Below are 20,486 nucleotides of genomic sequence, written 5' to 3' on the forward strand. Positions count from 1 at the left end.
AGGCTCCCCCGGCCCTGGGATTCTCCAGGCAAGAACACTGGAGTGGGTTGCCATTTCCTTCTCCAATGCATGAAAGTGAAAAGTGAAAGTGAAGACGCTCAGTCGTATCCGACTCTTAGCGACCCCATGGACTGCAGCCTACCAGGTTCCTCCGTCCATGGGATTTTCTAGGCAAAAGTACTGGAGTGGGGTGCCATTGCCTTCTCCAAGGGTTCATGTTACAGACACACAAAATATTAGAGATTTAGTCAAGAGAAAAGTTTATTTTCCTTTCACACAAAGGTGTTAATGAGCATAGTTAACTTTATATTGTAAATATTTATTCCCCATTCATTAAGGACTTTAAGTATAAATCTGATTGGAGTTCTGAGCAGTCTTTCTTATATATACTGTACCTCTAGTGCTTTGCATTGGATTTCCTGCTTCAGTTTGTTCAAAGTTGAGACAAATGAAGACACTTATAAAGCAGATTGAATGCAGACTCCTCCTAGATTTGAGGGCTCTAAAACACTTCTCTGGGTTTCCCTGGTTACTCAGAAGGTAAAGAATATGCCTGCAATGCAGGAGACCTGGGTTCAGTCCCTGGGTTGGGAAGATCCTCTGCAGAAGGAAATGGCAACCCACTCCAGTATTCTTGCCTGGATAATTCCATGGCCAGGGAAGCCTGGCATGCTGCAGTCCATGGGGTTACAAAGAGTCAGACACGACTGAGCAACTGAACTGCAGTCTGCTCATCAATGAATTTGGTTAAGTTTCAGAATACAAAATTAATAGACAGAAATCTGTTGCATCTCTATACACTAACAATGAACTATCAGAAAGAGAAATCAAGGAAACAATCCCATTTACAATTGCATCAAAAAGAATAAAACACCTAGGAATAAATCTAATTAAGGAGGTAAAAGACCTGTACTCAGAAAACTATAAGACACTGATAAAAGAAATTAAAGACGACAAACAGAAAGAAAGACACACAGTGTTAATGGACTAGAAGAATTAATATTGTTAAAACAATCATACTACTCAAAGCAATCTATAGATTCAATGCAATCTCTTTCAAAATACTAATGGTATTTTTCAAAGAACTAGAACAAGTAATTTAAAATTTGTGTAGAAACACAAAAGATCCCAAATAGGTAAAACCATCTTGAGAAAGAACAATCTGGAGGTATCATGCTCCTTGACTTCAGGCTACACTACAAATCTGCAGTAATCAAAACAATATAGGGGATTTCCCTAGCAGTCCAGTGGTTAAGACTCTGCAACTTTGACTGAAAGCCATGGGTTCCATCCCTGGTCAGGGAACTAAGATCCTGCAAGCCATGTGCAGCCAAAAACAAACAAACAAAACCCTTATAGCACTGGCATAAAAAAGAGGAGGGCACACAGATCAATGGAACAAAATAGCGAGCCCAGAAATAAACCCACACTCCAATGGTCAATTAATATACGACAAAGGAGAAAAGAACATACAATGGAGGAAAGATAGCCTCTTCAATAAGTGGTGCTGGAAAAACTGGACAGCTACATGTGAAAGAGTGAAATTAGAATATTCTCTAATGCCTTATACAAAAAAAAAAAAAACAAAAAACCTCAAAATGAATTAAATCCCTACATGTAAGACCAGAAATCATAAAATTTCTAGGAGAAAACATTGCTAGAACACTCTTTGACATAAGTCATAGCAATATATTTTTTGGATCTTTCTCCCAAGGCAAAGGAAACAAAAGCAGAAATAAATAGGACCTAATTAAACTTAAACGATTTTGCACAGCAAAGAAAACTATCAACAAAATGAAAAGACAACCTATTGAATGGGAGAACACATTTGCAAAGAATACAACCAATACGGGGGTAATATCTAAAATATATACGGTTCAGACAACTCAATATCAAAAACAAGGAACCTGGTTAAAATCAGGCAAAAGACCCTGAATACACTTTTTTCTAAAAAGGCATACAGATAGCCAAGAGGCACATGAAAAAATGCTTAACAGCGCTAATCATCAGAGAAATGCCTATCAAAGAAAAGAGAAGTCGCTCATTTGTGTAACCTCATATAGCCCCCCAGGCTCCTCTGTCAAGGCAAGAATACTGGAGTGGGTTGTCATTTCCCCTCTCCAATGCATATCAAAACAACAATGAGATACCATCTCATACCTGTCAGAATGGCTATCATCAAAAAGACCACAAAAAAACAAATGTTCACAAGAAAGTAGAGAAAGGGAACTCTTAACCACAGCTGGTAGAAACGTAAATTGATGCAGCTACTTGGAAAACAGTGTAGAGGTTCCCCAAAAAGCTAAAAATAAAATGGCCATTCCACTCCTGGATATAAATCTGAAGAAGACAAAAACACTAATTCAAAAAGATACATGTGTATCAGTGTTCACAGAAGCAGTATTTACAATAACCAAGATATGGAAGCAACCTAAATGTCCATTAACAGATGAATGGATAAAGAAGATATGATGTGCGTCCGCGCACACACACACACACACACACACACACACACACACATTGGGATACTCAGTTCAGTTCAGTCACTCAACTCTTTGCAACCCCATGAATCACAGCACACCAGGCCTCCCTGTCCATCACCAACTCCTAGAGTTCACTCAGACTCACATCCATCAAGTCAGTGATGCCATCCAGCCATCTCATCCTCTGTCATCCCCTTCTTTCCAAGCATCAGGGTCTTTTCCAATGAGTCAACTCTTCTCATGAGGTGGCCAAAGTACTAGAGTTTCAGCTTTAGCATCAGTCCTTCCAATGAACACCCAGGACTGGTCTCCTTTAGAATGGACTGGTTGGATCTCCTTGCAGTCCAAGGGACTCTCAAGAGTCTTCTCCAACACCACAGTTTAAAAGCATCAATTCTTTGGTGCTCAGCTTTCTTGACAGTCCAACTCTCATATCCATACATGACCACTGGAAAAACCATAGCCTCGACTAGACGGACATCTGTTGGCAAAGTAATGTCTCTGCTTTTCAATATGCTATCTAGGTTGGTCATAACTTTCCTTCCAAGGAGTAAGCATCTTTTAATTTCATGGCTGCAATCACCATCTGCAGTGATTTTGGAGCCCAAGAAAATAAAGTCTGTCAGTGTTTCCATTGTTTCCCCATCTATTTGCCATGAAGTGATGGGACCAGATGCCATGATCTTAGTTTTTTTTTTTTTTTAATTAATTTTTTTAATTGAAGGATAATTGCTTTACAGAATTTTGTTGTTTTCTGTCAAACCTCAACATGAATCAGCCATAGTTATACATATATCCCATCCCTTTTGAGTGTCCCTCCCATCTTCCTCCCCATCCCACCCATCTAAGTTGATACACAGCCCCTGTTTGAGTTTCCTGAGCCATACAGCAAATTCCCACTGGCTATGTATTTTACATATGATAACGTAAGTATCCATGATCTTAGTTTTTTGAATGTTGAGTTTTAAGCCAATTTTTTTCACTCTCCTCTTTCACTTTCATTAAAAGGCTCTTTAGTTTTTCTTCACTTTCTGCAATAAGGGTGGTATCATCTGCATATCTGAGGTTATTGATCTTTCTCCTGGCAATCTTGATTCCAGCTTGTGCTTCTTCCAGCCCAGCGTTTCTCATGATGTACTCTACATATAAGTTAAACAAGCAGGGTGACAATATATAGCCTTCATATACTCCTTTCCCAATTTGGAACCAGTCTATTGTTCCATGTCCAGTTCTAACTGTTGCTTCTTGACTTGCATACAGATTTCTCAGGAGGCAGGTAAGGTGGTCTGGTATCCCCATCTCTTTAAGAATCTTCCACAGTTTGTTGTGATCCACACAGTCAAAGGCTTTGGCATAGTCAATAAACTGAGGTAGATGTTTTTCTGGAACTCTCTTGTTTTTACAATGATCCAACAGATCTTGGCAATTTGATCTCAGGTTCCTCTGCCTTTTCTAAAACCAGCTTGAACTTCTGGAAGTTCACAGTTCACATTTTGAAGCCTAGCTTGAAGAATTTTGAGCAATACTTTGCTAGCATGTGAGATGAGTGCAATCGTGCAGCAGTTTAAACATGCTTTGGCATTGCCTTTTTTGGGATTGGAATGAAAACTGACTTTTTCCTGTCCTGTGGCCACTGTTGGGTTTTCCAAATTTGCTGGCATATTGAGTGCAGTATTTTAACAGCATCATCTTTTAGAATTTGAAAGAGCTCAACTGGAATTCCATCACCTCCACTAGCTTTGTGTGTGATGATGTTGCCAAAGGCCCACCTCACTTCGCACTCCAGGATGTCTGGCTCTAGGTGAGTGACCACACCATCCTGGTTATCTGCATCATAAACATTTTTTGGGTACAGTTCTTGTGAGTATTCTTGTCACATCTTTATGATACCTTCAGCTTCTGTTAGGTCCATAGCATTTGTGTCCTTTGCTGTGCTCACCTTTGCATGAAATGTTCCCTTGGTATCTCTAAGCTTTTTGAAGAGATCACTAGTCTTTTCCATTCTATTGTTTATTTCTTTTCACTGATCACTGAGGAAGGCTTTCTTATTTCACCTTACTATTCTTTGGAATTCTGCATTCAAATGGGCATATCTTTTCTCCTTTTGCCTTTCACTTCGCTTCTTTTCTCAGCTATTTGTAATGCCTCCTCAAACAATTTTTGCCTTTTTGCATTTCTTTTTCTTGGGGATGGTCTTGATCACTGCCTCCTGTACAGTGTCATGAACCTCCCTCCATAGTTCTTCAGGCACTCTGTCTATCATATCTAATCCCTTGAATCTATCTGTCACTTCCACTGTATAATTGTAAGGGATTTGATTTAGGTCATACCTGAATGGTCTAGTGGTTTCCCTACTTTCTTCAATTTAAGTCTGAATTTTGCAATAAGGAGTTCATGATCTGAGCTACAGTCATCTCCAGGTCGTTTTTTTGCTGACTGTATAGAACTTCTCCATCTTTGGCTGCAAATAATATAATCAATCTGGTTTCAGTATTAACCACCTGGTGATGTCCACATGTAAAGTCTTCTCTTGTGTTGTTGGAAGAGGATGTTTTCTATGACCAGTGCATTCTCTTGGCAAAACTCTGTTAGCCTTTGCCCTGCTTCATTTTGTAATCCAATGCCAAACTTGTCTGTTACGCCAGGTATCTCTTGTCTTCCTACTTTTGTGATCCAAACTTTATCATTAAAGTTTATTCACTAGAGCAGTGGTGCCCAAACTTCATCAAACACTGGAATCAACTCAGTTTGTTAAATCCAGATTCTTTAGGTCTTCCCAGAGTTCCTGATCTAGCAGGTCTGGTGTGGCTTCTTTATTTCCAGGAAACTCTAAAGTGGTTGGATAGTGCTGGTTGGACTTTGCTAACCACTCCACTGTGGTTTCCAGGAAGGTCTATTCACAAGAGTGATCACAGCAATTCATATTTAGAAAAGCTAATAACTACAAAAATAAAAACTACACATTCCCATTCAAAAGCAAACATCTAGGGAGCTACAGATTTATTAATTAGCTTGTATAAATCTGCTTAATCTGTATTACAAAAAGATTTCTCGCATTTCAACACTACCTAAACTGGTTTGGCCAGATTCAAACCACTTAATTTTATAGAAAAGAGTATACCCCAGATTGAGAAACAGGTGCTAGCAGAGTGACAAACAACTTACCCCTTGTTAAGTTCAAAATGCTTCCAACACACACATCAAAGTAAGTTACCTACTTCCCTCAAAGCACAGTCAGAGAAGACAATGGCACCCCACTCCAGTACTCTTGCCTGGAAAATCCCATGGACAGAGAAGCCTGGTGGGCTGCAGTCCATGGGGTCACTAAGAGTCGGACATGACTAAGTGACTTCACTTTCACTTTTCACTTTCATGCACTGGAGAAGGAAATGGCAACCCACTCCAGTGCTCTTGCCTGGAGAATCTCAGGGACGGGGGAGCCTGGTGGGCTGCCATCTATGGGGTCGCACAGAGTCGGACATGACTGAAATGACTTAGCAGCAGCAGCAGCAGCAGCAGCAAGGCACAGTAAGGACTTTTTCCAACTATAAACCTGCCACAGGACTGGAAAAGGTCAGTTTTCATTCCAACCTCAAAGAAAGGCAATGCCAATGAATGTTCAAACTACCACACAATTCACTCATCTCACATGCTAGCAAAGTAATGCTCAAAACTCTCCAAGCCAGGCTTCAACAGTACGTGAACTGTGAACTTCCAGATGTTCAAGCTGGATTTAGAAAAGGCAGAGGAACCAGAGATCAAATTGCCAACATCTGTTGGCTCACTGAAAAAGCAAGACAGTTCCAGAAAAACATCTACTTCAGCTTTATTGACTATGCCAAAGCCTTTGACTGTGTGGATCACAACAAACTGTGGAAGATTCTTAAAGAGATGGGGATACCAGACCACCTTACCTGCCTCCTGAGAAATCTGTATGCAAGTCAAGAAGCAACAGTTAGAACTGGGCATGGAACAATAGACTGGTTCCAAATTGGGAAAGGAGTACATGAAGGCTAAATATTGTCACCCTGCTTATTTAACTTATATGCAGAGTCCAGTCCAGTTCCAGTTCAGTTGCTCAGTCATGTCCGACTCTTTGTGACCCCATTAATCGCAGCACGCCAGGCTTCCCTGTCCATCACCAACTCCCGGAGTTCACCCAGACTCACATCCAAGTCAGTGATGCCATCCAGCCATCTCATCCTCTGTTGTCCCCTTCTCCTCCTGCCCCCAATCCCTCCCAGCATCACAGTCTTTTCCAATGAGTCAACTCTTCGCAGGAGGTGGCCAAAGTATTGGAGTTTCAGCTTCAGCATCATTCCCTCCAAAGAAATCCCAGGGCTGATCTCCTTCAGAATGGACTGGTTGGATCTCCGTGCAGTCCAAGGGACTCTCAGGAGTCTTCTCCAACAAAGGTATCAATTCTTTAGTGCTCAGCTTTCTTCACAGTCCAACTCTCACATCCATACATGACTACTGGAAAAACCATAGCCTTGACTAGATGGACCTTTGTTGGCAAAGTAGTGTCTCTGCTTTTCAATATGCTATCTAGTTTGGTCATAACTTTTCTTCCAAGGAGTAAGCGTATTTTAATTTCATGGCTGCAGCCACCATCTGCAGTGATTTTGGATATGCAGAGTACATCATGCTAAATGCCAGGCTGACTGAAGCATAAGCTGGAATCAAGATGGCCAGGAGAAATATCAATAACCTCATATATGCACACGATACCACCCTTATAACAGAAAGCGAGGAAGAACTAAAGAGCCTCTTGATGAAAGAGGAGAGTGAAGAAATTGGCTTAAAACTCAACATTAAGAAAACTAAGATCATGCCATCTGGTTCCATCACTTCGTGGCAAATAGATGGGGAAACAATGGAAACAATGACAGACTATTTTCTTGGGTGACTGCAACCATGAAATTAAGAGACGCTTGCTCCTTGGAATAAAAGCTATGACCAACCTAGATAGCATATTAAAAAGCAAAGACATTACTTTCCCAACAAAGGTCCGTCTAGTTTTTCCAGTAGTCATGCGTGGATGTGAGAGTTGGACTCTAAAAAAAGCTGAGCACGGAAGAATTGATACCTTTGTTGGAGAAGACTCCTGAGAGTCCCTTGGACTGCACGGAGATCCAACCAGTCCATCTTAAAGGAAATCCGTCCTGAATGTTCATTGGAAGGACTGATAATGAAGCTGAAATTTCAATACTTTGGCCACCTGATGTGAAGAACTGACTCATTGGAAAAGACCCTGATGCTGGGAAAACTGAAGGCGGGAGGAGAAGACCACAAAGGTTGAGATGGTTAGATAGCATCACCCACTGGATGGACATGAGTTTGAACAAGCTCCGGGAGGTGGTGATGGACAGGGCAGGCTGGCGTGCTGCAGACCATGGGGTCGGACACAACTGAGCGCTGGACTGAACTGAACTGAAACCTGCTTCCTACAAGACTGCGTTACACACGTCAGCGCCAGTGAGAAAGCAAAAAACAAACAAAAATCCAACCTAAACCCCCACGCTCTGCCACCTTAGTACCTAAATCGGGTCCCGCCTCCCTTCAGCCGGAGAGGGGCGAAAGGGGCGTGTCGGAGCGCGCGGCGCCCACTTGACCGCGGAGAGCCGCCGTCAGCCAAGTCGCGCGATCTGCCGTCATATCAGCTTATGTCGCTAGCCTCTGGTTGGCTGGCGGCGCCGGCCGCCCGGAGCGTGAGGTTAGGCTACGCCCTTCCGGACTTCGGCTGCTTGGCTGACCGCCGCGATCCACAGTCTGGAACTGCGTGGGCTCGGGAGGAACCAAGTCGGCAGCTGGTCAGCGGGAGGCCGATTCTTTCTAGGTAAGGATGACATGGGGGCTGAGAAAGGAGGCCGAATACACCTGAGCGGGATGCGTGAGGAGAGGAAGAAAGGGGGGATGGGGGAGTGAGGTAGAGAGACTTCACCTCCGGCAAGACCCAGGAAGTGAAGTTGAGAGCGTGTCTGTCCCTCCCCTTCCTCCCCCATCCCACTGGCGTTTGTTGACTGGTTCCTGGACGTAAGGCCCTGGGCAGGAGCTGGGGCTCTGTCTGCGAAATTTGGCTCAAGGACTCCTGCGCTGACCATTGGCAGGGACGAGCAGGTAGCTGGGTAGGGGGCTGTGATGGGGCGAGTGCAGGGCGCAGGGCACGCGCGCTGGCCGGGGGCTGGCGGGAGGTGAGTTGCGGCCAGAGACCTCCAGGTTAGGTGCCTCTGCCTGGCCAGAGCGCGTATTTCATGGCACGAGGAGGCTTGGACGTGAAAGAAACAAAACATGAGAATGGACCTGAAGAAAATGAAATGTTTGATGTTGGCTATTGCGAAAATCTATTACAAGGCAAGTTAGTCCACTGAACGCTGGTAAAGCGTTTTGCGACGAATTTCTTTGTGTTCTTGAGTTGGTTTTGTTTTGTTTTGTTTTTTTCCCCTTCAAGAGGCAAAGGAATTAGGCTGCAGAACTGGTGATTATTTGTGCAAGCCCCAGTTATTGTCGTGTAATTAAGATGGCTATAGAGACCCTGGCTTTAGGGGTATTAACACTTTAAAATTCTATGCAAAAGTATGTGAGCTTGTAAGTTCACTGAGAATTTAAAAATTTAAGGAGCAGAAGAGATAATGATGAAGAAGCAGTAGAACTTGGTTAAAGTCCGTGGATTTTGCAACCAGCCTGAGGGTGATTGAATCCCAGCCCCAGGATTTGTTTACTTGATCACTCTGGGAATTTTGTGTCCAGATTTCATATAAGGATAATGCTGTGCTATGCTAAGTCACTTCAGTCGTGTCCGACTCTGGGGTAATGCTAGTACCTAACTTTTAGGGTGTATCTTGAAAGGGTTAAATGAGTTACTATTTACAGTACCTCATATATAGTAAATGTTGATATTAGAAATGAGCAATTTTTTAAATCAAATAACACTTTTTTCTGCCTTAGGTTAGAGTAATTTTGACTCAGCTGTGCTTCCTGTAACAGTAGTAATAATAGCTCCTGTTTGTTGAGGAGGTTCCACATGTTAGATAATGTCACACTCTATACTTCATCTCTAAATCTTAGAACAGTTCTGTAACTTAACCTAGATATGCTTTCTCCATTTCATAGATGTGGGTTTGAATATAAACTTGAAAATTGAATTGCAGTTTTGAGATCATAATTGTTAGTGATTTCAAACTTTTTTTGTTCAGCTCAGTTCAGTCGCTCAGTTGTGTCTGACTCTTTGCGACCCCATGAACCACAGCACGCCAGGCCTCCCTGTCCATCACCAACTCCCGGAGTCCACCCAAACCCGTGTCCACTGAGTCGGTGATGCCATCCAACTATCTCATCCTCTGTCATCCCCTTCTCCTCTTGCCCTCAATCTTTCCCAGCATCAGGGTCTTTTCAAATGAGCCAGCTCTTTGCATCAGGTGGCCAAAGTACTGGAGTTTCAGCTTCAACATCAGTCCTACCAGTGAACACCCAGGACTGATTTCCTTTAGGATGGACTGGTCGGATCTCCTTGCAGTCCAAGGGCTCTCAAGAGTCTTCTCCAACACCACAGTTCAAAAGCATCAATTCTTCAGCGCTCAGCTTTCTTTATAGTCCAAGTCTCACATCCATACATGACCACTGGAAAAACCATAGCCTTGACTAGACGGACCTTTGTCGACAAAGTAATGTCTCTGCTTTTCAATATGCTGTCTAGGTTGGTCATAACTTTCTTCCAGGGAGGAAGCATCTTTTAATTTCATGGCTGCGATCACCATCTGCAGTGATTTTGGAGCCCCAAAAAATAAAGTCAGCCATTCTTTCCACTGTTTCCCCATCTATTTGCCATGAAGTGATAGGACTGGATGCCATGATCTTAGTTTTCTGAATGTTGAGCTTTAAGCCAACTTTTTCACTCTCCTCTTTCACTTTCATCAAGAGGCTCTTTAGTTCTTCTTCACTTTCTGCCATAAGGGTGGTGTCATCTGCATATCTGAGGTTATTGATATTTCTCCCGGCAATCTTGATTCTGGCTTGTGCTTCCTCCAGCCCAGCATTTCTCATGATGTACTCTGCATAGAAGTTAAATAAACAGGGTGACAATTTACAGCCTTAACGTACTGCTTGTCAGAAATTACAGCAATATATTTGTGAGTACCTATTTACTACAACCCACACATTCTGGAAACACTTTAAAACAGGTTTCATCTCACAGTATCTCAGCTGCCTCCAGATGGTCTGAGGTACATTTCCTCCTTCCCTCTAGGCACTGGTTTACTATCACAGCAGTTACATACAGGGAATACTCAAATCAATACAACTCGCATGGTCTTCAGTTAAGAGCTTTTTTTAATAGGTAGGGACTGAGAGCTTATTAAAGTTTTTACTTACATTGGATATTAAAAGTTAAATAAAAAACGAAGAACGCTCATGGTTAATGTTTGAGTTATTTTTGGCTACATGATACTGTTCCAGATACTATACTAAGTCCTCTACATAAGAACCTTCAAATTTTGAACTTTCAAAGGTGTGAATGTCCATTCCGCCAGTGTCAGTGAAATTGCAGCCTCGCCTCTGTCTCCTGTTGCTGACAGTCCTTCAGCTCTTCCCTCTCCCTCCTCCTCTCCCCTGCTGTCCCTTCCTCTCGTCAGTAAGGCTTCTTGCCTGTTCACTCGATGCCAGCCCCTGTCTGTATGCCAGCTATTGTACTGTACTACTGTGCCTTTCAAGGTATTGTATGGTAAAATTTAAAATGTTTTATTTTTTGTTTGTTTTTTGTGTATTCTTTCTGTGAAAAGCATTATAAACCTATTACAGAACAGTACCATGTAGCCAATTGTGTTACTGGATACTTGGGCTGACTTTGTTGGACTTAGGAACAGAACTTATTCCTATGTAGGGGACTTACTATATATGGAATTATGGCTGTTTGGCATTATAGGTAATATGCAATACTGGTTCACCAACTCAGGCCAACCTTTAAAATGCGTGTGTGTGTGTATGCTAATTTGCTTTAGTCATATCCGACTCTGTGCAACCCTATGGACCTAGCCTGCCGGGCTCCTCTGTCCATAGGGTGCTCCAGGCAAGAATACTGGCATGGTATTCTCCACACCAGTATTTCTGGTATTTACTTCTGGTATTTCTGGTATTTCCTTCTCCAGGTGATGTTCCCAGCCCAGATCGAACCCAGGTCTCCTGCATTGCAGGCAGTTTCTTTATCGTCTGAGCCACCAGGGAACTAGCCTTCAGTGGTATAGCAATATTCTTTTCAGTTGTTAGGTTCTTCTTAAATGTTTGTTTCGGATATTACTTAATGTACTTGACTCTGTCCTAATTTATGGCTTCAGCAACTAGGCTCCTTTTGATCTTCAGATTCATGTTTGCGTGTAGTCTACTGCTTTTATCCAGGAGTCCAGATGAGCCACAGCAATTAGACTTGAGATCCAAACTGAACCCATCATTCCTCATACCCCAAAAGTTCCTGTTGCACCCAAATATGCTAGCTCCACAATATTCCCTATTTGGATAACATCATCATCCATTCAGGCAAGGTAAAAATCTCACAATCATCTTAGATTTTTTTTAACTGATGTATAGTTGATTTACAAAATTTTATTAGTTTCTGATGATAGGTTTTCATATTTTTCTCTATTATGGTTTATAACAGGATATTGAATATGTTCCCTGTGCTATATAGTAGGACTTGTTGTTTATTCTTTCTGTATAATAGTTTGCATTATACTTCTAAGTTTCTGATGAATATGTCTATTCTCACAACTGTTGTCTGAGGTCAGGCAATCATCCTCCCTAGGTTAGTGTACCACACTAGTTAGGAGCAGCCAGTCTCCCTGCATCTCATCAGTACAACACATTCCTAACGCAACAGTTTTTCTAAAATATGGGTCTGTTTATACCTCTTTCCTCATCAAAAGTCTTTCGTATCTCCTCCGTCATGTGTGAGGGAAAGTTCAAATTCCTTAGCGGGGCACCAGATCCAATAGTAAAAGCAGTCTGATACCAGTTTCCTTTTACCAGGTTCATCTTCCACCGTTTTTTCCCCTCTGCTTCACCCTTGTCACGCTCTTAAGCATCCACCTTGCCACGTCCCATGAGCTGTGAATGTACCATGGCCTTTCCATGCCTTTGCAGTTGTTATTTCTAATTGAAATAATTATCTCCCCCACCCTTTTTTTCCCTGGTAATGTCCTTCAAAGCCCAAATCAAAGTACTTCACTGTACAGCCTTCTGTTGTAAGAGGAGATAGTTCTGTTGTCTTTTCTAATTTTGTACAGTTTGCATATATGTACCTTTTTTGTAGGGCTTCTGGGTAGCCCTGTGGTAAAGAATCCACCTCCCAATGCAGGATATGCAGGTTCAATCCCTGGGTCGGGAAGATCCCCTGGAGAAGGAAATGGCAACCCACTCCAGTATTCTTGCCTGGGAAATCCAATGGACAGAGGAGCTGCAGGCTGCAGTCCATGGGGTCCCGAAGGAGTGGGACACAGCTTAGCAACTAAACAACCTTTATTGTAGCACTTGAATCGATAGAACTATTCCTTCCTATAGCTGCCTTATTTTGAAGATCAATTTAGACTGAATCTTTTTAATGTTTGTATGCTCATCACCTGGTGTAGTTTGAGTGAATTAACAATATGATGAAGGATAAATGTCAATTGATTATAAATTTTCTTCCATGTCAATGTGAGAAAAAATGCTTACAACTCATATCACAAACAAGGAGCTAAATGCCCTAATAAATAAAGAACTTCTAGAATTTGATTTTAAGAGACTGGAAACTCAATGACAGTTTTCGGACTTGTTTTTCTTATTGTTGCTGTTGTTCAAAAGTTTTAGTTATAGATGAGGGCTGTTTAGAATACTGGGCACATTTCTCACTACCAACAGTGCAGTGAAGAATGAGAAAATAGATTGTCAGTGACGGAGTCACTGATCAGCCCATAAAGCTGACTGTGAATTATCCTGCTAATAGTATATGCAGGATCATGAATGTAGACTCAACTGAAGTTTTTCAAAGTTTAAGCATCTGGAACTGGAGCTGGCATACTTTCCTTTCAGAGGGCTAGATAATAAACATTTGTGAGCCATGCTGTGTGTGTTACAGTGACTCAACCTTGACTTGGTAGTATAGAGAAGCAGCTACAGACAATATAATAGACACATGTGGACATAGCTGTGTTTCAACAAAGCTTCTTTACAGAAACAGGCACTGGATTCAGGCCCTGTGGGACCACAGTTTGCCAACCCCTGAGTGCTGGGAAGCCAGCAGCGGGGGTGGGGGGAATAAATGTATTCTAGTTTTCAGTGTCAAGAATACATCTTTTGTTCCATCAGTGAGAGTTCCGGTCAGTCACGAAAATAGTCTCTGACTTTTATGCTTGTGGTCACAACATAGACCCCTTTTAGGGAATTGACCTGAAGTCTCAGCACTGAAGCATAAGTCTCTGAAATCTGAATCCTTTTAGGAGAAAGATGCCGCTGACACTTGTGGCGGAACGAGAAAGCCATTTACCTAAATACCTTTACTGTTTGCATGCTAACCATTACCCTGTCGTCTGGCAAGAGGATATAGTGAAGCAGACACTCAGATGCAATTAGATCTGGGCTTAACACCAGCCAGCCCTCAGCCTGGCCTTGGAGAAGAAGTTTTGTGGGCCTGTTTCTCTCACTGAGCTTTGGAGTCCCCACGTATAAAATGAAGAGACTGGGCCCTAGTCCAGAGATGACATTGAAGACCCCTTCTGGCTCTAATGATGGCATTTGCAGGGTTGTAGTAGCAGCAGACTCGTACTTCATATGCTTACGAAGGCAGGAACCTCATATATAGTTGTTCTGAAAAAGTTTTGCTTTGAGAAATGTCGACATGGGGAAGTAATTGTTGTTACCTGTTTATCCTTTAGGGCTAAGATGGATCTTGTACTCAGTATTGCAGATTATTATTTTTTTACACCGTACATATATCCAGCCACATGGCCAGAGGACAACATCTTCCGACAAGCTATCACTCTCCTGATTGTAACAAATCTCGGTGCTTTTATACTGTATTTCTTCTTTGCAACACTGAGTTATTATTTTGTCTATGATCATTTATTAATGAAACACCCACAATTTTTAAAGGTAGGTGGTTTTCTTATCTCTTGTTTAATTACTATTACAGTAAAAATAGCAATGTGATGTATCAATATTTGTGAGATTTTCAGATTAAACTGGTTATAACATTTAGAGTTTCTAAAACCAGCTCCAAATGGGATATTTTTGGAAGAACTAGTCCTCTCTCTCCTTTCCTTAATTTAAACATATAAATAGACTGTACCTTTTTTTTTTTAACTGGAAGCCTGGTCTTGCTAGACACATAGACAAGAATTTCTTTGCTAATAGTGATGAATAAATAAATGTATACATTTGTATAATTGTTTTAATATTAAACTTTCACAAGCTGAAATATGCTTTTACTACGTATATAGTTTTTGACTAGATAATCCAAACTCAGCAGATATAGACCTGTTTAGTGACTTTTCTGTTCCAGTTACTTGTATTTGTCAGTCACCGAAAAGAGTGGGGGGGAAACTGTAGAAAGGGTTGGGGATGGAAGTTAATTATGAAATAAATTATTATTCTTTAAATAGAAATTTGGAATAGAGATTTTGTAAGAAGGGGAAAAGAAGTTTTAGAATTTAAAATATTTGTTGCATTTGCTTCCTACAAAAGGAATGTTTTTTTTTTACACACCCCTGCCCAAACAGTAATATTTTAGTAGAAGCGGTTTGGAGGTAAGTGCCTTCATATAAAAGAGACGTTCAAAATCCAATCTGGAACAATTGTGTGCTAGTTTTGTTTAACATGGATTCTGTGCTTTGTAAGTATTGGAAACTTCATTTTCAGAATCAAGTCTCTCGAGAGATTACGCATTCTGTCCAGTCAATGCCATGGATGAGCATCCCCACGGTTTTACTGTTCCTGCTAGAGGTGAGAGGTTACAGCAGACTCTATGACGGCATAGGAGAGTTTCCATATGGTGAGTTTCCATATATGGTGTGAGAGTTTCCGTATATAGTGTAAACTTCAGGCACAGATGGGTTTCTTGAAAGAGTCAAATCTGCCCCTTCTTTTCTTCAAAATAATTAAAAATTCTTCAGTTTGTTTTTATGTGTGCATGCTTAGTTGCTTCAGTCGTGTCTGATTCTTTGCCACCATATCGGCTGTAGCCCACCAGGCTTCTCTGTCCACGGGTTTCTCCAGGCAAGAATACTGGAGTGGATTGCTATGGCCTCCTCCAGGGGATCTTCCCAACCCAGGGATCTAACCCATGTCTCTTACATTTCCTGCATTGGCAGGCAGGTTCCCATTAGTGCCACCTGGGAAGCCCAGTTTGTTTTTAGTATTCTACTTTAATTCGTTCATGTCCTGCCACATATGTGCATTTCTTTAATTTCATCTCAACTTTAAAGTCTTTCTTGTAGATGAGATTGTGCCCAGGAGAAGATTGGCATCATCAGAGCTAGAGCCTTGAATTTGTTTCCTATTACCTATATTGAATTCAAGAATTGCCCCCCAAAAAAGATAAATCTCAAGTGATCGATCCTTATAAAAAAATCAGAAGACAAATTAAAAAAAAAACATCCATCATCACTTATTTTTTTAAAAAATCCATCATTATTTATATCACAAAATTGAAACCCTTGCTATGCATGCTGGTTTGGACTCTGATTTTTTTTTTCTTGCCAATGTTTATGCCCATATTTTCATGCCAATTAGTTTTAGAATTACATTGCATAAATATCCATTTAAATAAACTTTATTTAAATGATCCATACTTTTAGATCTTTAGATTGTTTCCTGTTTTTCTATTATAAACAGTGTTACAGTGACTAAAAGTTTTGTGAAATTCTGGAATTACTTCATCAAGGTACATTTCTAGTATCTAGTATTAGAAGTAAGAATAATACAGAGTTAAAATTTGTTCTTCATATGTACCAGCTTTAGTTCTAAGCTTTTCACATCATCACTCCATCTTATTCTACACTAATCCTATGAGGTAGGTACTACTATATGCTCCTTTAAAGGTGAGTAAATTAAGTGTACAGAAGAGTTTCCGTAACTCGCTGAGCTCACTTGACAACTAAGGGGTGGATCTGGGACTGTAATCCAAGCTTCCTGGCATCAGCACCCCTGCTCTCCTAGTAAAAGTTTAGTTTTCAAAGGAGGGAACAAAAGTCACACTCCAGGGTGCTAAATTGGCTCAGCCTTGGAAGGTGGGCTGAGTTATGAATCAAAGTAAAAGGAGAGAGGTTTGAGTAAAGATACAGAGGCAGGACTCTGAAGATGTTGGGAGGATGCTAAGTGAACCAGGCTGGTTAGTACATGAGTAGATGAGGTTGGAAAGGTCAGAAGGAGTTGGGTTACAGAGTAAATGTTCATATTACCATGGCTTAAGGTAGTTCGTGGAAAATAAAATTCTAAGCAGAGGAGGTAAAATATGTAAAGATGTGTGTTATGAAGATTAATATGAAAGGAAAAACAAATAACATTATTCTCCAGCATTTAAATAATAAAGATACCATAGGAGTATACTCTTTCTGTTTCGTAAGTATCTTCATAGTTTAATTAAGAAATATTTTATGTAGGACACTTCAAGTTTTTATGAGAGGAAAATGAACAGATCCCAGAGTCAAGGGAAATGGAGGTTGTGATGTATTGAATTAACAAAGCAGATGGTTGGCAGTGTTTGGGTCTAGTATCCTGTTTTGTCTCCTTAGACGGACCTGTCAAAAGTAACCTCTGAACGAACTTATGGTTGCTGGGGGAGGAAGGACAGATAGTTAGGCAGTTTGGGATCAACATGTACACACTGCTATATTTAAAATGGATAACCAACAAGGACCTACTGTCTAGCACAGGGAACTCTGTTCAGTGTTATGTGGCAGCCTGGATGGGAGGGGAGTTTGGAGAAGAATGGATACATGTGTATATATGGCTGAGTCCCTTCACTGCTCACCTGAAACTATCACAGCGTTGTTCATTGTCTATAACCCAATACAAAGTTAAAATATATATTAAGGGGGGGAGAAAGTAAACTGATCCTAGGAGCTGAATCTTGATTCTGCCATATCCTTTTGTCTCTTGTAGGCTGGTTTCAACTCGTTGCTAGTGTCTTGTCTTTTCTTTTCTTCACTGACATGCTGATCTACTGGATTCACAGAGGCCTTCATCATAAACTTGTATATAAGGTAATAAGCTTGACTCATTTGTAGAGGAAGAGAGAAAATACAGTGGATAACTATAAATCCTGTCTCGTTTTTAAGAATTTCCTCTAACTTATTAAATACCTAAGTAGCCTTAGTCATGATAGGTACCAGGTACATTTTGTTTGTATCCTTCTTTATGAATCTGCAAGGGCTGTGCTAAAAATCTTACTGTCTTGGGGATTTTCTAAAGTAATTTGCTAAATTCAACAGGATTTTTTCAGATAGGTCATTTCCCACACCATGAGCATGAAAAGCTAAGTAGAATGTTGCACTGGGCAAAGTCTGTGGCATTAACATGGTCTTTTCTTCTACAGCGCTTACACAAACCTCATCACATCTGGAAGATCCCAACTCCATTTGCGAGTCACGCTTTTCATCCTCTGGACGGCTTCCTTCAGAGTCTGCCTTACCACATATATCCTTTTATCTTCCCGTTACACAAGGTAGTTTATTTAAGCTTGTACATCTTGGTCAATATCTGGACAATTTCCATTCATGATGGTGATTTTCGTGTTCCCCAGCTCTTAAAGCCTTTTATTAATGGCTCGGCTCATCACACAGACCACCATATGCTCTTTGACTATAATTATGGACAGTATTTCACCTTGTGGGATAGAATTGGAGGCTCATTCAGAAATCCCTCCTCCTTTGAGGGGAATGGACCTCTTAATTATGTGAAGAAAATGGCAGAAGAAAAGCACAATAGCCATGGAGGAAATGGTTATAAAAATGAAAAATTATTCAATGGAGAGTGTACAAAGACTGAGTAGATTATTTCCCAATTATTAAAAATTTTTAATCAAGGAAAAATAATTACATATGTTACCATGAGGAGGCATAGCAAGTGAACAGTATCATTTGAAAAATCAGTATTGTGGGTATAGCTGAAGAATGCTCATATTGGTAGATCAAGGGAACATGCCATGTGTACCACGATTTTAACCTCGTGCTCCAAATACTGGATGTTGCTCTAAGGGACAAGTTGTGTCTTTCTAGCCAGCAGATCTGTAATTTGTATAGCCTCAACAGCAGTTTTTTAAAGATAGAGGATAGATTATTGAGGGGACTGGGCTATGTCCTTTTGCCTTAATTTGTGCATATTCATTAAAGTAAAATTCATTGTGCTTAATGATATCAAGACTAAACGGCATAACAAAGAAGTACTAATATGAAGATGATTCCTCGTATCAGGAATGATTAAGTATTTGGTACAGTAAGTTCCCTATGTAAAAACAAGTTCCGTTCTGAGAGCCAAGTTCGTCAGTCAAATTTGTTTATAAGTCCAACAAAGTTAGTTCATCTACCCAACCAGCACAATTGGCTAAATAGTACTGTTCTGTAATAGATTTATAAGTCTTTTCACGCAAATAATATGTAAACACAAAAAATAAACATCTTTACTCGTACAGTACAGTACCTTGAAAAGTACAGTAGTATAGTATAGCAGATGGCACATGGGCTGTCATCGAGTGAACAGGCGAGGAGAGTTACTGACTCAAGGAGGTGGGAGATGGAGGAGCTTCAGACCATCAGCAATAGGGGATACCAGCTGCATCACCACTGCTTTATGTTTGCTTCAGACATCCTGGGCTTGAAATAAACACACTGTACTCTGCAGCACTGTACAGTAAAGTGCACAAAAGCACAGCCACGTGTACAGGATGCACGCGTGTGACAGCGTACACTAGACATGTGAACCTACGTGATTGGACACGCGAGCGCATGTCCTCATCTTTGAAGGTTAGAAACGTGAAGGTTCGTGTGTAGGGGACTTACTGTGTTTGTATGGTAACTTGTGCTTTGTTAAGTAGAAACGTAGGTTTGAAAAAAATTCATAATGTATTATCAGCTCAGTAACCTGATTAATAGCAGGTTATTATTGTCTTTCCAAACATAGAAAACTTACTCTGGTGACATCGTCAACTGTTACATTTTACTGATGAACAGATACATTGGAATTTTAGAAAACTTTAGTACTGCCATGATTTAATCCAGATCCGGGATTAAAAATTTTGATGTTTATTGTTTTCAATTGTTATTTAATAGATGTAAAATGATGTGACTCTGAATATATGTAGAAAGGGAAATTTGATGCCCAGGTAATACATTTAACGCTACTGGTGTTTTTAATTAAATTGATGCACTGCACTTTTGATATGTTTCAAACTTACAATCCTGTGATTTCTATAAAAGGAAATAATTGCCAAATGGTTTAGGCCTTTCACTGAAGATTAGTTTAGAAATCTTATTTCAACACCCTCCTGTTTCTTTACTTCTTCCCACTCCCTCTGTGAAAAGTAACAGATAACTTTCATTAAGAAATGTCATGTGTTGTAATATAAGTATATTGGGAAAACATGGTTTGCAAAGGTATTGTGTAATCTATTTATGTAAACAATAAAAGTTGATATGACTGTTATTAAAGTGTATCAGTTAAATATTATATAAGAATAAAATACTCTTTGTACAAATTTTATATCAATGTGAAACTTCAGAAGTGATGTGGATTGTCAAAACTTCTAGAGTATCTCCAAATGCTTGCTATCAAGGGGAGAAAGAGAGAAGGGAGTGCCACTTTCTTTTTATATTTCATATCTTTTATTAGATTCTTTTAGCAAGACACCAGTCATAAAATTTAATGCTTTGGATCCAGAAGAAAATGTTTGGTTTTTTCCCTTTCTGTTTAAGTTATTGTCACGGTGTTGCTTAAGCATCCCAGTATACCATTTCGTATTTTGTAACTGGTCAGTGCATCTAA

The 20,486-nt window shown here is 40.5% G+C and overlaps 1 protein-coding gene and 1 long non-coding RNA gene across 4 annotated transcripts in view; one reads left to right on the forward strand and one right to left on the reverse strand.

The window, feature by feature from the left end:
- LOC109569274 (uncharacterized) overlaps window positions 1-8,152 on the reverse strand; it is a 67,121-nt gene extending 58,969 nt beyond the window's left edge. Inside the window, exon 1 of the long non-coding RNA XR_002182330.2 lies at window positions 8,024-8,152. This is a non-coding gene — a long non-coding RNA (uncharacterized lncRNA). The remainder of the gene's footprint in view (window positions 1-8,023) is intronic.
- A 29-nt stretch (window positions 8,153-8,181) lies between these two features.
- SC5D (sterol-C5-desaturase) lies at window positions 8,182-20,204 on the forward strand. 3 transcript variants are annotated; one of them, XM_019975346.2, is made up of 5 exons: window positions 8,182-8,322; window positions 14,384-14,600; window positions 15,366-15,498; window positions 17,610-17,710; window positions 18,043-20,204. In XM_019975346.2, the coding sequence occupies exons 2-5, from the start codon at window positions 14,391-14,393 to the stop codon at window positions 18,496-18,498; spliced, it is 900 nt and encodes a 299-aa protein (XP_019830905.1). In that variant the 5' UTR covers window positions 8,182-8,322; window positions 14,384-14,390; the 3' UTR covers window positions 18,499-20,204. The 3 variants fall into 3 exon arrangements, with proteins under 3 accessions (XP_019830905.1, XP_019830907.1, XP_019830908.1); XM_019975348.2 differs by lacking the exon at window positions 8,182-8,322 and adding an exon at window positions 8,447-8,603; XM_019975349.2 differs by lacking the exon at window positions 8,182-8,322 and adding an exon at window positions 8,685-8,837.
- Window positions 20,205-20,486: the final 282 nt, after the last annotated feature.

This window comes from Bos indicus, chromosome 15 (genome assembly GCF_029378745.1).
Source record: "Bos indicus isolate NIAB-ARS_2022 breed Sahiwal x Tharparkar chromosome 15, NIAB-ARS_B.indTharparkar_mat_pri_1.0, whole genome shotgun sequence".
Taxonomy (NCBI): domain Eukaryota; kingdom Metazoa; phylum Chordata; class Mammalia; order Artiodactyla; family Bovidae; genus Bos; species Bos indicus.

What these genes read in the sequence shown, in the direction of transcription:
- SC5D (XM_019975346.2), top strand. Translation starts at nt 14,391, where the DNA reads ATGGATCTTGTACTCAGTATTGCAGATTATTATTTTTTTACACCGTAC. An exon ending in AACACCCACAATTTTTAAAG is followed by an intron (nt 14,601 to 15,365) that starts GTAGGTGGTTTT and finishes CTTCATTTTCAG; the next exon opens with AATCAAGTCTCTCGAGAGAT. An exon ending in CATAGGAGAGTTTCCATATG is followed by an intron (nt 15,499 to 17,609) that starts GTGAGTTTCCAT and finishes TGTCTCTTGTAG; the next exon opens with GCTGGTTTCAACTCGTTGCT.